Raw genomic sequence first — 15,637 nt, 5'->3', positions numbered from 1 at the left:
CCCGGCCGCCCCGCGCCCACCCTGCAAGGGGCCTCAGCTGTCCCTTTGTGGTGCAGGAGACCCTCCAGGGGCCGAGGGGCCTGAGGACGGAGGGCCCTGCTCCACACACCCCAGGGCCGGCTGCTGACCCACCTTAGGGGGCTGCAGGAGAGGAAGGGGCCGGGCCAGGACCCCGGAAGGCGCCTAGAAAAACTGGAGGCCACCGCAAAAGCCACCCTCCCGTTTCCAGCCTGGCCAGAGCCATTGTTCCCATGTGGTGTGGGGGGGGACCCCCTCTCTGTCTTTGGGGGGAGGGCAACCCCTCCCCCTCCCCTCCGTCCCCGCTTTCCCTGCGTTGAGCGGGGAGGGGAGCCGAGGGGAGGGGAGGGCGGCAGAGATATTTATTTATTTCCTTTATTTATTTAATTTTTTTTTTTTTGGAGTAGAGAGTGACAGATGGCGGCGGGTCCCGGGGGAGCCGGCTCTCCCCCAATGCAGACGCATGCCAATCACCGTCTCTCATGTGATAGCTGCTGCCCGTGACGTGCCAAGCCCATATGGCCTGGCAGCGAGGCTGGTACCCCGCCTGGTAGAGATGCCACACTCGCTCCGCGGCTCACACGGCGCGCTGAAGACGCCGGCGCCCGCCGCCTTGAGGAGCCGTTGCCCCCGCGCCCGCCGCCGCCGCCGCCGAGATGGGGGAACAATGAACTAGGCGCGCGGACCCCGCTTCCCCCCTCTCTTCTCGCCCCCTCCCCCTCCCCCTTTTCCCGACTCCTCTCCGAGGTAAGTTGTCCGAGAGGGAGCTGGGTCTGACCTGCCAAGGGTGGGGTGGGGGGCTGCCTCGGGCATCAGGGTCCCCAAAGCCTTCCCTTTCCGGGACGAGAGCCCCCCCTTCCTGGGGTGCGCGTCCAGCGGAAGCGCCCTGGATTCCCCCACCCCACCCCGACCCCAAAAGCTGCAGCTGGGGGGCTGCGGAGGGAGGGTTTCTGCCTTCGCTGGGGTTGGAGGTGGTGGAGAGAGGCAGGATCGTGGTGTGGGGGCGCGTGGAAGCCGAGGTGGAGACCCTCAAAGCTGTCCCCCCCTCGAAGGAACCCCGCGACCTTTCCCCACCACCACACAAAAAAGAGATGCAAGCAAACAAATTTGGATTTTCTTCCCATCCATCTCGAAATACAACGAGATCTGAAGAGCCCTGGGGGAGGGAGGGGCTGGAGGTACGCAGGGGGGGTCCCTAGCCGCAGGGAACACGGAAGGGGTAGCTTCAGTCCCCACCCCTGCACCCCGCGCCCCAGTCCCCGCTGCCCGCCTGGGCCGGCGCGAGAGAGTGGGGCGCGCAGGGCCGAGGAAGGGGTCCCCCATCCGGATCGGGCTGGGGGCGGGGGCGGCATGCGGCCAACTTGCAAATTGGATTAGGAATGCGGGGTACCCCCAGTGGGTGGGAGGTCGGGGAGCCGGGCCAGAGGCCCAGGCGAGGGGCCGCTGTCACCATCCGCACCCGCCCAGCCCCTCTGCACCTCCGGGAGCGCGCATGGTTGGGGCGGGCACGCCGCCCCCACCGCCAGGGAATCGGGTTCCTGGCGCCCCCACCAGGTCTCCACTCGGACCCCGGGAAGGACTTGGCGACTGGGGGACCCTTATCCCCAGGAGGGGCGGAGCCGGGTCTGGTTCGGGGAGTCGGCCTGAGCCAAGGCCGGCCTGGGCGGGGCTGCAGCGGGAGGAGAAGAAGGAGAGGGCGGCGGGGGAGGAGGGGGCGTCCTGGACCTAGGCCGCAGCCCATTGGAGACTCTGAGTGCGGGAGGCCGGGGCGCGCGGGGGGGGGGGGAGCCGGGACCCCAGCGCGCCTTCACTTTGCGCCTTCTCTGTCCCCCCCCCCCCGCGCCCTGGGGCGCCCGCAGGCACCATGCTGACCCGCCTGTTCAGCGAGCCTGGCCTCCTCTCAGACGTGCCCAAGTTCTCCAGCTGGGGCGACGGCGACGACGAGGAGCCCAGGAGCGACAAGGGCGAAGCGCCACCGCCGCCGCAGCAGCCGCCGCCTGCGCCCGGGCCGGGGGCTCCGGGGCCCGCGAGGGCCGCCAAGCCGTTGCCCCTGCGCGGAGAGGAGGTGCCCGAGGCCGCGCTGGCCGAGATTAAGGAGGAAGGCGAGCTGGGCGGCGAGGAAGAAGAGGAGGAGGAGGAGGAAGAAGGGCTGGACGAGGCGGAGGGCGAGCGGCCCAAGAAGCGCGGGCCCAAGAAGCGCAAGATGACCAAAGCGCGCCTGGAGCGCTCCAAGCTGCGGCGGCAGAAGGCGAATGCGCGCGAGCGCAACCGCATGCACGACCTGAACGCGGCGCTGGACAACCTGCGCAAGGTGGTGCCCTGCTACTCCAAGACGCAGAAGCTCTCCAAGATCGAGACGCTGCGCCTGGCCAAGAACTACATCTGGGCGCTCTCGGAGATCCTGCGCTCCGGCAAGCGGCCAGACCTGGTGTCCTACGTGCAGACCCTGTGCAAGGGCCTGTCACAGCCCACTACCAACCTGGTGGCCGGCTGCCTGCAGCTCAACTCGCGCAACTTCCTCACCGAGCAGGGAGCCGACGGTACGGGCCGCTTCCACGGCTCGGGGGGCCCGTTCGCCGTGCACCCCTACCCATACCCGTGCTCGCGCCTGGCGGGCGCGCAGTGCCAGGCGGCGGGCGGCTTGGGCGGCGGCGCGGCGCACGCCCTGCGGACCCACGGCTACTGTGCGGCCGCCTACGAGACGCTGTACGCGGCGGCGGGCGGCGGGGGCGCCAGCCCGGACTACAACAGCTCGGAGTACGAGGGCCCGCTCAGCCCCCCGCTCTGCCTCAACGGCAACTTCTCGCTCAAGCAGGACTCGTCGCCGGACCACGAGAAGAGCTACCACTACTCTATGCACTACTCGGCGCTGCCCGGCTCGCGGCCTGGCGGCCACGGGCTGGTGTTTGGCTCGGCGGCCGTGCGCGGGGCCGTGCACTCGGAGAACCTGCTCTCCTATGACATGCACCTGCACCACGACCGGGGCCCCATGTACGAGGAGCTCAACGCGTTTTTCCATAACTGAGACCTCGCGCGCCACCACCCCCGCCGCCGGGCCCTCTTTTTCTTCTTTCGCCTTTGCCCGCCCCTCTGCTCCAGCGGCCACTCCGCCCCCGCCAGGGGCAGGGGCAGGGGCAGGGGCTCCGCGCCTCCCGGCGCGCAGAGCACAGCGCGCGCCGGGGGTGGGGGGGCTTGGAAAGCGGGACTGCTGCCCGCGCGCTCCGGGGCATTGCGGGCAAGTCCGTTGCAGCTGTGGGTGGCCTGGCCTCCCGGGCCTCCCGCCCTACTCCCTCCCGGGAAACTCGCCTTCTGTCCCCGAGGGCTTCGGGCTCTCTTCGCGCAGGGAGTGCGCCTCCAGGGACCTCTAGCCGCGCGTGCTCCTTGGAGACCCCCCCCCTTCTCTTGGTTTCTCCTTCACCTCCCTGCAAGCCCAAAGGCGTTGTCCAGGGGACAGCTGAGCAGTGGGGTGCACTTTCCCCTTCCGTTATTATTTTAAACACAGACGCCCAAGCTGCCTTGACCCGGCGCCCCTCTTTCTAGCAGAGAGCAGAGCCTGGGCCTGGAGCACCTTCCCCGCTCCCTACTCTGAATCTCCGCGTTTTGCAGTTTTCATTTTGGCGGGAGGGGATGTGGATTGAGAGGAAAGAGGCCAAGACAATTTGTAACTAGATTCCATTTTACCCTTTTCCATTTTTAAATTTTTATTTATTTATTTTTTAACAAACAAACATACATGAGGCGATGAAGGCCGAACGCAGAGTCCGGATCGGAGAGAAAACGCAGTAAGAATTTTTAGAAGCAATAAAAGGCAAAAAAAAAAAAAAAAAAAAAAACTACCAATAATAATAAATAATAATAAAGACACACATATCTATGCAAGGAGGTTCTGACTGAGCCTAGCGGCCCGGCTCAGCCCGGGACGCCCCGCCCAGCGCGGATCTGTGCACTTTGGTGAGTGGGGGCCCATGTCGCCCCCTCCCCTCCCAGGTTCTTAACAATCAGTGACTCGGAGATTTGGGGCCCCAGTGCCACTGCCCTCCCCTGCCCCGTCCCCATTGTGCGTCAAACTGTTTTTTAAAAACCTGTTTCCAAATTTGTATGGAATGGCAAACTGTTGGGGGGTCTGTTCGGGGAGGGAGGGTTTGCATGAGCGACACACACGCACCCCACACTGCACCACACACAGGCCCAGCTCGGATGAGCGTCCGGGGCCAGGGGAGGCTCCCGCTGCCTCTTCCTCCCCGCGGGCATCTCTGTCCCCTCTTGGGGTGAGGCCAAGGGCACAGAAACCTGGGGTAGGGGCCAGGACGGCGTCGGGGCGGGTGCCAGGCATCCGGAGGCTGTGAGCGCTTTTGACCCCCCTTGTCCTCCCGGCTTGGGCCAGCGGGTGGCTGGGGAAGGTTGAGAGCCCCTCTGCAACTTTCCCCAGAAGGGGTGCGCGAGGTGAACCTCACCCCAGCAGAGGCAGGGCATGGGCATCCAAATACAGGATGCAAAATAAAAGGCAAACCCACAGGCGACACACCCACACACTCACCAACACACACGCAATCTGACCTTCCCGCCGGACACCCGAAGTGCATTGCGTGTTTCTGTTCAGTTTAATGACGATTAATAAATATTTATGTAAATGAGATGTGAAGATGGATCGGTTTCTATGGTGGCCTCCTTTCATGGAGGGGTGGGAGGATTGTGCTGGGCACGGGTGATGCGGGCAGCACATCCAGGACCCGGGACCTTCCTGGGTGGCACTTCCATCCCACAGAACCCCAGCAGAAACCTATCAGGCCACAACAGCTCCCCTTGCCCCTCTGGGACCGGAGGGGACACAGGTTCCCAGCACAAAAGCCAGCAGGTTCCTAGGCGCTGGGTCCTAACACTGACACACCCGCCCTCTATCTATTTTGAGACAGGGTCTTGCTGTGTAGCTCAGACTGGCCTTGAACTCACTGTGGATCCCAGGCTGGCCTCAAACTCACAGTGATCCTCCTACCTCAGCCTCTCCAGTACTGGGATGACAGGCGAACACCATCACACCTGGCACCACTCCCTTTTAAAACAGTATCTTTTCATTCCTGAAAAGATGACCCAAGGCCGGAAGAGCAGGTCATTGTCCAGCCCTGGGCTCACTGCTGCAGAAAAAGCCAGTGGGCCGACACCAAGAGAACCATCTGAGCCACATGAGGATATTTTTAAATTAAAAAATATATAGAAAGACCTGAAGATGCAGTATTAGTGGGGAAATCCCTTTTCCAATGTAAATTTGTGTTTCAGTGGACTGAGGGAATCACGTTTTTGCTTCAGTTGTGTTGAGTTTTGGGGGCGTGGAGGAAGGTGGAGGAGCATCCCAGAGGTGCCAGGAGGCTCCTGGTGGGGCGAGCACGATCGGTTAGAAGCCTGGGTTCATGTCTGGGCAGTGTCCTGCCTCCTGGCCATGCCTCCTCTGTGCTGGATGGAGGGACCTGCACTTTAGGCTGGGGGCGCACGGGCAGGGGTGCTGGGGGATCCTTTAGGGCTCAGACAAGGTGGCCTCACCACTGCTTTTCTCTGAGCTTCGGAAACTTGGTCAGCTCTGCTCTGGGGTCTCTAAAACTCCCTCCCCTCCCTTTCCCCTACCCTCTCTCCCCTCCCCTACTCGATGCCCCCTCCCCCTACCGTGTGGGTCTCAGAGACCTCTGACCTCCAGCCTGGGCACCCCAGGGGCTCCCCAGGAGGGACTATTTCTGTTGCTGCTGGTTTCCCTAAAAATACCTTCACTCCATTCAGGACTGAACAGGGCTGTGGTGCTGGTGCTGTGGTGGATGGAGCCCCCACCTCCACCCTCACCCCCAACCTCCTGACTAAGGAGGAAGAGGAAGGAAAGTCCTGATGCCAAAGGCCAGTCTGGATGATCCGCACTTGAACTCAGGGGCTCTCCCAAATATTCACCTTGAACCCCCAGTTTCCCCCAGGAGTAGAGAAACAAGGCTCGGCTGCACACCAACCCCGAGGCTGTCCACACCCTAAAACCGACCCTGATGCAGCGTTTCTCTGTATGTCTCTCTGCAGAGGGGGCCACCCCTGGCCCTGACCCTGGGCACAGTGCAGCCTGTGACCTTGCCCAAAACCCTTCCTGCACTTGCCAGACACTTGCTGAATTTCTTTCAAAATTTCACCAGCTTCTCGGGGAGTCCCGACCCTGGTCCCAACAGTGAGGCTACAGGCTAAAGCCCCTGTCACCAGGATTCCTCGCTGGTGGTTGCTGACTGGATCTTCCAGAGCTGAGTCCCCCTCTTCCTGGGAGAAAGGAAGCAGCCCATCTTTATCCTCCTGCACCTCTGCTGTAGTTTGGGGTACAGGATATGCGCCCTGATCTGGCCCAGGGTGGTATGGTCCTGGCAGGGGCGATTGGAGGGGGAGAAAGAAATTCGGTGCCGTCCAGGGACCTAATTCTTAGCCTGCAGCAAAAAACACTAACTGGGCTTGTGTCTGGCCCGGCAGGGTCCCAGGGCACACGGTGATGTCCAGGGCTTGGCTGCCTCCAAGTGGCTGGGGCAGAAGCCTCTGTGGGGCTCCCCTGGCTTGGTTGGCTCCTGCAAATCCCTCCTGCTCCTCGGGGTCCCAAGTCACATTCCAGGCCCTATCCAGATGCTGAGGACTCTGGGCCATAGCCCCTGGGGCAGGGGTGGGCAAGCAAGTCCCCTTTTGGGGAAGGGTCCCTGAGCTCCCAGGGCCTGTGCCCGCTGCCGCTTTCCCAGCTCAAGTCCCTTCCCCCATGCTCTCTGCTCACAGCTCTGCTGGCCTCCTCCCCAGCCTTAACCTCCCTGCAGACAGTAAGATGAGCAGGAGAGGAAGATGTGCGTGGACACACGGCCCCAGACGCCCACTCGCAGGTCTCCCTTGCTCTCCCTCCCACTCAGCCCAGCTCGCAGACAGCAGGAGGGGGCCGGTGGCAAAGGATAGCAAGGCGGCGGGGCAGCCAGGAAAGGCTCGAGAGGACTTCTCTCTGCCTGCAGCCTCAAGCTCTCCCAGCGCGAGCCCACCGTCCACTGGGCTCCACCCCTGGCCCTGCAGACCTCCGAGGCTGGAGCCAGGTTCCAGAATCTGGAAAGGGGTTTTTTCCCAAGGATTTTCCAGCCCCATCCCTGGCCCAGTGTTTGGTGTCTCAGAGACATCCTAGAGCCCAGGCATTCGCCCATCTGGCAAGAAAGGAAGGCTGGAAACCTGGTGACGCTTTGCCCGCCCCATTTAACTCCGTACCGGCCAGGGCTGAACTGAGAGTCCCTGCCTTCCAGGTGGAGTGGAGGGAGGACCCAGGGAGAAGCTGGGTCCAAGGAGGGCCTTAACAGGGCCGCCCCAGCTGCTCCCCCAGCTCGCCCCCTCCCCTGGCCAGGCCGCAGGCCAACTGGTGGGCAGAGGCCGAGGAGAATTCGTTCCCTGGGACACAGCTCTGCTCCCTTCTCTCCCTAGAGCCTGCAGCAGGGAGTCACCTGGTCCTGAGGACTCTGCTGATTTCAGGGAGGTGCTGGTGAAGGCTGATTCTAGATTCCACCTCTTGGTTCTTAAGAAACTGGAAGGAGATGCAGCACAGGTGGATTCGGCTAGCCCGGCCTCGACTTCCACTCCCGATGCTCCTGAGTGACCTGCAAGGGGCAGCCCAGCCCGGCCTGACCTCTCCTACCACAGGAAGGGATCTCAGGCCTTAGGCCGCCATCTCAGTCACGTCACCGTCACCACAGGTTCCCGGCTCAGCATGGCCCAAGACACTTTTTAAATTTTTTTCTTCTTTCTGGGCTGGGACACCCAGGTGATGGGCATAGCCCAGAGCAGAGGCGACACCTGGGCTAGGAGAAACCTTGAAATTCCGCCCTGCTAGAATTCCCTAGCAGCTGCGGCCTCTTGGTTCTGGGTCTTTAAAAATTCTTGGTGGTTTCGCTCGGTGGGGAGTGGTGGGCTGTGTGCTGACCTCTCTTCACCCTGACCTCCTCCGGGCTGGGCAGGTAGGTGGCAGAGACCAGGCTGGGCTCTCCGGAGGGACGGCAGAACCCGCTGTCCTAGCCCCCGAGTAAGGAGAGGGACAGCCGGAGCGCAGCCATCCTGAGGGAGCCGGGCTGGGCTTTGGGTCTGAGACACCGAGACGTGTGCCCAGCTTTGCTCCCCAGCCTAGAGCTGTGACCTCGAAGTCTCCAGGGCTGCCCAGGGCTGCCAGCTCCACATCCTCTGGGTTCGGTTTAGTTACCCCCACCCTGCTTTTTGAAATTAATTGAATTAGGAACGGATCCTCCCAGAGGGTTCTCCCACTTCCCGCCCAAGGCTGCACTGGCCAGGAGGCCAGGCCTGCAAGGTCGGGTCCCGCTGGGGCTGCGGAAGCCCAAGGCCCCTTAGGGACCGGCGTGCCAGTTCCTACCCTCAGCCAAGGCTTTGCCAAGGGCACAGCTGGGCGGGGTCTGGGCAGTCGGCCCGGCTTGGGACATCTGTTCTTGCCAGAGTCGTATCAAAGGCGAGGGGTGGGGGGTAGGGGGCTCAGAACCAACCCCTCCTGCCTAGGCGCACGCCTGCTTTCTGGACGGAAGGCTGAGGCAGGAGAGGACACCGGGCTCTAGCTGTAGATTTTCCCCTCACCCTTGGGAACAGTTGCAGAGTTAGGCTGGGCTCTGGGGGTAGGAGGGGCTTTCTCTTTGCATTCCACCCACTGCCCAAGGCAGTGCCACCTCGGTCCTGGCTCCTGCAGGGTAGCAGCAGGGTACCCCGGCCCCCACCCAAGCTTCTGCGGCCCCAGGAGGCGCGCGCACCGGGACCGCCGTTCGGAACCCGCTTGCTGCGAACTCGCTCGGTCCTGGCTGCGGGCGAGGCCCGGAGCCCAATCGGGAGGCTGGAAACAACTCAATTAAAATATCAAAAACGTCTGGGTGTCTGTGAAGGGAAGGGCGGTGTTAGATTTAAACATCTCAGAACCACAATGCCCCATAAACCAAAGCAGAGCCAAACCCTGGACTGTGGATCATTTTGGAGAAAACCAGGAGACGCGCGCGGCCCTCGCCCGGCTGTGCGGGCGCCCGCGGCCCCAGCCCCGCGCCCTGGCGCGCAGCCCGGGTCGCCCCCTGCCCACCCTTCGGGCGCGTTGGTGCCAGTCTGTGCCACTCAGCCGGTGCCCGGTGCCCGGTGCCAGGCGCGGGAGGAAGGCGGGGAGGAGCCCAGGCTCCAGCTTAAATTCCATGGCATCTGTTCATTATTATACAGTGAGGATTTTTATATGGACAGCTAAATTAAAGACAGATTTTTGCCAGAATTGCAGATCCCATAAAAACGATGACACAGGATGGGGGCTTTTTCTTTTTTCCTTTTCTTTTCTTTGAAGAAAGATATTTTAAAAAACAAAACAAAACAAAACAAAACAAAAACGCAACCCCGAAACCCCAACCGAAACCCCTCGGTGCCCTCCTGCGCTCCGGTGAATTTCCTTGCCCACCTCGCTCCTCCCTTCCTCCCGTCCGGGCAGAGCCGGCTTCCAGCGGTGCTGCGTGCCCAGCCTGCTCACAGATGCCAGTGACCCACCAGCTCGCTGCCACGGTGTGGCTGGCAGGAACAGAGACAGCGGGTCAGGGTGGGGATGGCAGCCGGAAGGATGCCTGGGCAGGGGGAAGGCGGTGCCAGCAGGATGGCAGCCACAGGGCTTGACCTCCCCGCCTTCCCGTCGCAAAGGGCAGGCTGCCAAGGGTCCGTGGGGACCAGGTATGCGGTGCCATGGAGCAGAGGACGCAGGGCAGCACCCTTCCGCCTGTGCCAGTGGAGAGGGCCCTGGAGACCTAGGCACCAGGCGCAGTTTGTGGAAGTTCTGGGACCTCAGATCTCAGCCCTGGGCTGCTGGGGCGGCACCTGGGCGGCCCAGAATCAGTGGGCTCGGGTTTCTGGAATCCCAGCAGGCTCTTGGGGTGCAGGGGTGGCATCGGGGACATCCATCCTTGGCCTTTGCCACCCCCACCCCACCCCCGCAGCCCCGGAGCTCTGGGTGTTGCGTGGTGCCCAGGGGCTCCTGGGAAAAGCCCTGCAGGCCATGCCAGGAGCACAGAGTTGGGGCCTCCCCTAGTCGGTGGGAGCTGTGTTCTTATTTTTATTTCTTTTTTTAAAATATATTTTCAGGAGAGAAAAGTAACCGGGTGCAGCGCTCTGCGTCCTCCAGACAATGCCCGCCCGTCTGCCTGTGTCTGTGTCTCTGTCTGGGTAGCTGTCTGCCCATCTCTCCCATCTCTCCCGAGCTGACAGCATTCAGCTCAGCAGAGTGAACGTGGGGACATCTGTGTGCCAGTGCCTGTGCCTACTCCAACCTGCCAATCGCTCCTGGCAGGCGCTGGGTAACAAATGCCTGGTCCCTCGGAATGCTGGGGGGTGGGGGCGCTGGCACCGCCCCGCTGCCCGGCCTGCCAAGGCCCCTCCTGCCCGCCACGGGTGCCGCCCCCTTCCTGGGCTGGGGGTCCTACAGAATTGGATTATTCACTAATTAGCAGTGATTAGAAAACTTGGGTGCTGCTCAGCCAGGCCAGCCTGGGCCCCTCCACTCCCTCCCGGTGTGGTGTGCCATCCCTCACACCTTCCCCTCGGTGCTCTCTAGGTTTCCTGGGTGAACCCCAGGTTTCTGCAGAGGGCAAGTGGCCAGCGGTTGGGGCGGGGTGGGGGGGAATGGCCCAGGAATGTGGAGAAGGGGGTCTCTGGAGGGAAGGATTCCACCAAAGTTGCCAGCAGGAGTTTCTCCGGGTGAAGTGCAGGTCTGCATAGACACGGATGAGGGGTGTAGCAGAGACCCTGAGACCCGAGACCCAGGCCAAGGAGACTGAGAAGAAAGGAAAGAAGGAAGGCAAGGAGGGCAGGAGGAGGGGGGGACTGGTTCGGGGCTTTCTGCGTCCCAGCCAGGGCCACCACACCGAAGATCCATCAGACCATGCTGTAGGGGGTGTTGGGGGCACCACTGCCACAGCTGGTGCCAGCTGGGGGGCGCGCGGAGGGGCGGAGAGCACATCAGAAATTCCGAGACATCTGTTCGCCCAGGAAAGAGACTGAGACGAGCGCCCTGGCTCAGCGGCTGGGCCTCAGCCACTGGGGGCGGAGGGGATAGGACCCCCTTGTACCCCTCACCTGGCCCAAGGAGCCCCTCCCAGGGTGGGACGGGGGAGATGGGGCCTGGAAGGACTAACTGGGGTGTGCAGGAATGTCTCTGGACAGGGACTCAGCACCACACCCACACCCTCGCTCCTGTGGCCTGGGGACACGTGGGGACACCTGCATTCAGTTCCTCCAGGACTTCACTGCGTGCTGGGCTGGGAGCAGGGGCCTCTGGACACCTGCCCACACCTCTGCAGCCCTTCCTGGAGGCAACGGTGGGACAGGGTGGGGGATTTCCAGCATCGATGACACCTTCCCCACTCTGTGACTCCCAGGGAAATCCCCATGGCCTCTGAGGCCCCCCACTCTCTGCAGCCCCTGGCCGCTTTCCAGCCACTCCTCCCAGCCTGCAGCTTCTGCCCAGGTCACCCCTGAACCAGTTCCAATTCCACGTCCCATCAGGCCCACGTGTGACCACCTCTGTCCCTCCGGAGCCCTGGCCTGGCACCTGCCCCTCCACCAGGGCTGCCCTTGCTGGGCCGGCAAGGAGGCCAGGCCTCTCAGCTGGGAAATGTCCATGTGGTTGCTACTTAAAAACTGATTTATGAGGCCATGCGGCTGCAGAGGCTTGGCCTGCGGTCCTGGTAGTAATCAGGGGCATATGCCCATCTCGCCTGGCACGGCCAGCTTGTGAGCCCAGCCCTGGCCTCTACTCTCCTGCCGGGCACAGAGGGGCAGAAAAGCTCCTGTCTGCTTCCTCCCCAGGCTGGGCTCTGTCCCACCCTCCTCCTCCTCCTCCTCTTCCTCCTCCTCCTCCTCCTCTTCCCTTTCCTCTCTCCCTCCTCCTCTCCTTCTTCCTCCTTCCCTCCCGCCTGCCCGCCCTCCTCTTCCTTCTCTCCCAAGTGGCACGGACCAGCCTGTGTGCCGGGCTGGCACTCACAGCTGCAGCCCATCTGCCATGATTGAATGGTGACAGTGATGAGACAGGAGCTGGGGGGAACGGGGGACACAGGAGCTACCCTGGTGCCCCTCCCGCACTGGCCCCGTGCCCCCTTGACCCCAGAGGGGACCGTCTCTTTCCCCATGCAGGGTGGGGGAGCCCCTCCTGCCCTCTCCCTCCAGCTGATTCCTGAGAATTCAGACCAGAGAGGGGAGGCAGGGCAAGAGCAGCCTTGTCAGAGGCCAGACTCCAGGTTCTGGCTCCAGGGTGGGCAGGGAGGCACCATCCTGCTCCTTCACACCCAGGGGAAGCATCTTTGACTCCCTGGTGGGAAGACTCGGTGCCTCAGTGTGCTGTCCAAGGAGCTATGCCCTCCTTATTGTGAAAACCTTTTGTCACCTTTTATTTATTTATTCATTTATTTAGTCTCTGTGAGACCTGAGGCCCTTGCTATGCAGTCCAGGCTGGCCTTGAGCTCACTTTGTAGCCCAGGCTGATCTTCAATTTGCAGCGATCCTCCTGCCTCAGCCTCCTGAGTGCTGGGATGACAGGCCTGCACCACCACACCCGGTTTATCATCTTCTCTTCAAGAGTCTGTTTGGGAAATTCTGGTCCTCCCTCACACCCAGAGGGAGACTAAGCATTGGGCCTGAGGCAGTGAGGAGAAGGTGTAGTTAAATATGAAGGATCTCCCAGTGAGGCTACAGCAAGGCCAGAATGTAATAATAACAAACAAGCCTGCACATGCATGCCCAGAGAATATATTAGTAACTAACTTAAGCCTTCTGTGTGAGCTGGTGATCACGCTGACTGCACTTGGAAGTTAGAACTTTCCTTAGATCTACACCATGGGCAGAGACACCGACACCGAAGCACATATGCCAGCTTGTGGGCTAGGCCTGTCTTCTTGACTCCTGGTGGGAAAAGAGATGAACAGGCAGTTGTAAACTTTTCAGTTAGAGAGCCAGGCATGACGGCCCATGCCCTGCAATCCCAGCACTTGGGAGGCTGAGGCTGGAGGATTACCTCGAGTTTGAGGCCAGCCTGGACTACGTTGTGAGACTCTGTCTGAAAATACTACTACTACTACTAATAGTAATAATAATCAGCTTCTCAGCTGGAGATCCAGGATGCCCTCCCACATCACACAGGCAGGGGACCCAAACAAGGCCCCAGAGCCACATCATGGCCCTCTATGGTGCTTCCTCGCCCCGGTGGACCCAGCACCTCTTCTCCAGAGCAGGCTGGACCTTTGCCTCTCGGCTGCCCACGTGTGGTGTGACTGAGTGGTGAAGAAGACTGCGAGGGGATCCCTCCTCTCCCCATCTCCCCACAGGGGAGCCACACACACACAGGGCCTAACCCTCTTGGCCAGGGCAGTTGCTGCCCTCCCTGAAGCCCTGAAGGAAGGAAGGAGGGAAGAAGCCACCGGGAGCAGCTGCGGGAGGTGTGTGGCTTCCTGCGTGGGCCGGAGGCTGGCAGGCGGCCTGCTCCAGCTGCTGGCTCCCTCCTGCCTCACCCCCAGGACTGGAGTCCCAGGCTCTCTTAGGTCCGCTCTGCCTCCTCCCAGGGGCGTCTCTGCCCGCCCGCCCCTGCCCCTCCCTCACCCCCCAGTCTTCCCTTCTTTCTTTCCCATTCTTTCTTTCTCCCCTTTCCTCTGTTTTCTCCCTCACTTTTCCCTCTCTTCTCTCCCTAGTTACACGATAACCTCTTTAGGCCCTGAAAATATCTCCCTGCCAGGAGAGCAGGGGTCCAGGGGTCCCGCAGATCCCCCAGCCTTCCCCAGTTGGCGGTCTCACTGAGGGGAGCTGGAGAGAGGGACCCGTAATGTAATCCAATCTCAGGGATGAGCATCAGCGTGGCCAAATCCCCGCGATCCCCAAAACAAACCCAGGCCAGCTTGGCTGCTCACTTGCCCAGCACAAATCGGGGTGGTAGGTTGTCTGCAAGGCCACGGCAGGGCTTCCCCGTCTGCCTCCGTCCCCCCAGATCTCGTCTCCGCCGCTCCGGCGGCACCCAGAGGCCACTGGAGGCCGCAGATGTCACACACCCGAGCCCTCCAAGTCCTGCCCCCGAGGGCCTGCGTCCGGCCCGGCTGTGTCCCCTCCCTGGGCTTCTCTCCCCTGCCTCGCTCCCCTTCCCTGCTGCTCCTCGCCAGCCTCTCTGCTCCCCCAGCCTCCTGCAGACCCCGCTGGGCTCGGGCCGCGGTTTCAGCACCGCGGACAGAGCCCGGGTGGCCCCCGCCTTCCCCGCCCTCGTCTGTGCCTCCGCGGAGCGCACGCCGTGGGCGTCTCTGGGTGCATCTGTCTGTGCCGTGTCCCCGCCTGCTCCTCCGAGCGCCTGGCTGGCAAAGGGGACAGGATGAGGACGCTCCGTTCCGAGGTGGGGGCGGCGGCGGGTGGCTCGGGATCCCAGCCGGTCCCGGGGGCGGCAGCCCGGCCCGGGCGCGCGCCTGGTACCCGGCGACACGCGTGCCAGCGGCGCAGGCGGAGGGGACGGGCAGCGGGCAGCGGGCAGCGGGCAGAGGGCGTGGACCCTGCGCCGGGCGGCTGCACCGATGCTCTGGGCGTGCGCGCAGCCGGGGCCATCGGAGGGGAAGGGGCGCGAGACCCGGTCCCGTCGCGGAGCAGCATCCGCGCCACGCGGGTGGACGCCACCGGGGTGGGGGGCGCACGCCGCTTTCAGGGCGGGCGGCAGGGTGGAGGGGACCGCCCTGCACTTCTCTAGGGAAGGACGCGAGAGAGGGCAGGGAAAGCAGTAAGATGGCTCGGCTTCCCCCACCAGGTTGGCAACTCCTCACCCCACAGTGTGCTGTACTGGGGTTACCCCTAGATTTCCTCATGCCAGCCCGATCCCTCCCCCTCCCTCCCCTCCTGTCCCCTCCCCTTCTGTGGCTTCTCCTCCTCCTCCTCCTCCTCCTCCTCCTCCTCCTCCTCCTCCTCCTCCTCCTCCTCCTCTTCCTTCAAGAGAGGGTCTTATTGTGAAGTTCAGGCTGGCCTCAAACTCCCAGAGATACTCCTGCCTCAGCCTTCTGAGTGCTGGGATTATAAGTATGTACCACCATATATGGGCCCAGCCCTAATTTGAACTGGTAGGGTGGTGCTCAGTGACTCATTTTGCTGTGAAATTTTAAAATGACCTTGCTCTGGAGGCTGAGGCAGGAAGAGCCACATGAGGTCAAGGCTAGCCTGAGAAACACCGCAAGGCCCTGTTTCAAGGAAAAAAACACACACAAGTAAATAAATAAAAGGACTGTTCCAGTAAAGGAAACAGCTCAGGATGTCTTCCATTCAGTGATCACCATTACTGTGACAGAAAGAGTGACTGGGAGAGTGGGAGGAAACTGTCCCACCAGAGCTTCCAGGGCGGGAGTCTGACCACCGGTAGCCTTTGGTAAAGTGCAGCGTGGTCACTGATAGAATTCCAGGGACCTCATCAGGGTACAGCCCTGCAATTTCAGCACATAGGAGGCAAAAAAAAAAAAAAAAGAATTTCAGGATTTTGAGGGACTAAAGGGAGTTGCCAGCGACAGCATTCTTTCTAGAGCTGGGGGGGTGCACTTCTGTCATTCCAGCACTTGAGAGGCTGAGACAGGAAGATCTC

General features: G+C 62.0%; 1 protein-coding gene across 1 annotated transcript; it reads left to right on the top strand.

Moving 5' to 3' along the window:
• Positions 1-420: 420 nt before the first annotated feature.
• Positions 421-4,652, top strand: Neurod2 (neuronal differentiation 2). The gene is made up of 2 exons (XM_005002414.3): positions 421-765; positions 1,878-4,652. Exon 2 carries the CDS (start codon positions 1,883-1,885, stop codon positions 3,041-3,043), a length of 1,161 nt encoding a protein of 386 aa, XP_005002471.1. The 5' UTR covers positions 421-765; positions 1,878-1,882; the 3' UTR covers positions 3,044-4,652.
• The last annotated feature ends 10,985 nt before the right edge of the window (positions 4,653-15,637 follow it).

Source organism: Cavia porcellus, unplaced genomic scaffold (assembly GCF_034190915.1).
Source record: "Cavia porcellus strain 051 isolate PalLab524CR breed Dunkin Hartley unplaced genomic scaffold, mCavPor4.1 scaffold_6, whole genome shotgun sequence".
Taxonomy (NCBI): domain Eukaryota; kingdom Metazoa; phylum Chordata; class Mammalia; order Rodentia; family Caviidae; genus Cavia; species Cavia porcellus.
The sequence above is the reverse complement of the archived record's forward strand: the minus strand, read 5'-3'. Positions and strand labels throughout refer to the sequence as shown.

Excerpts from the sequence above, each read along its gene's own strand:
- Neurod2 (XM_005002414.3), top strand. The coding sequence starts at position 1,883 with ATGCTGACCCGCCTGTTCAGCGAGCCTGGCCTCCTCTCAGACGTGCCC.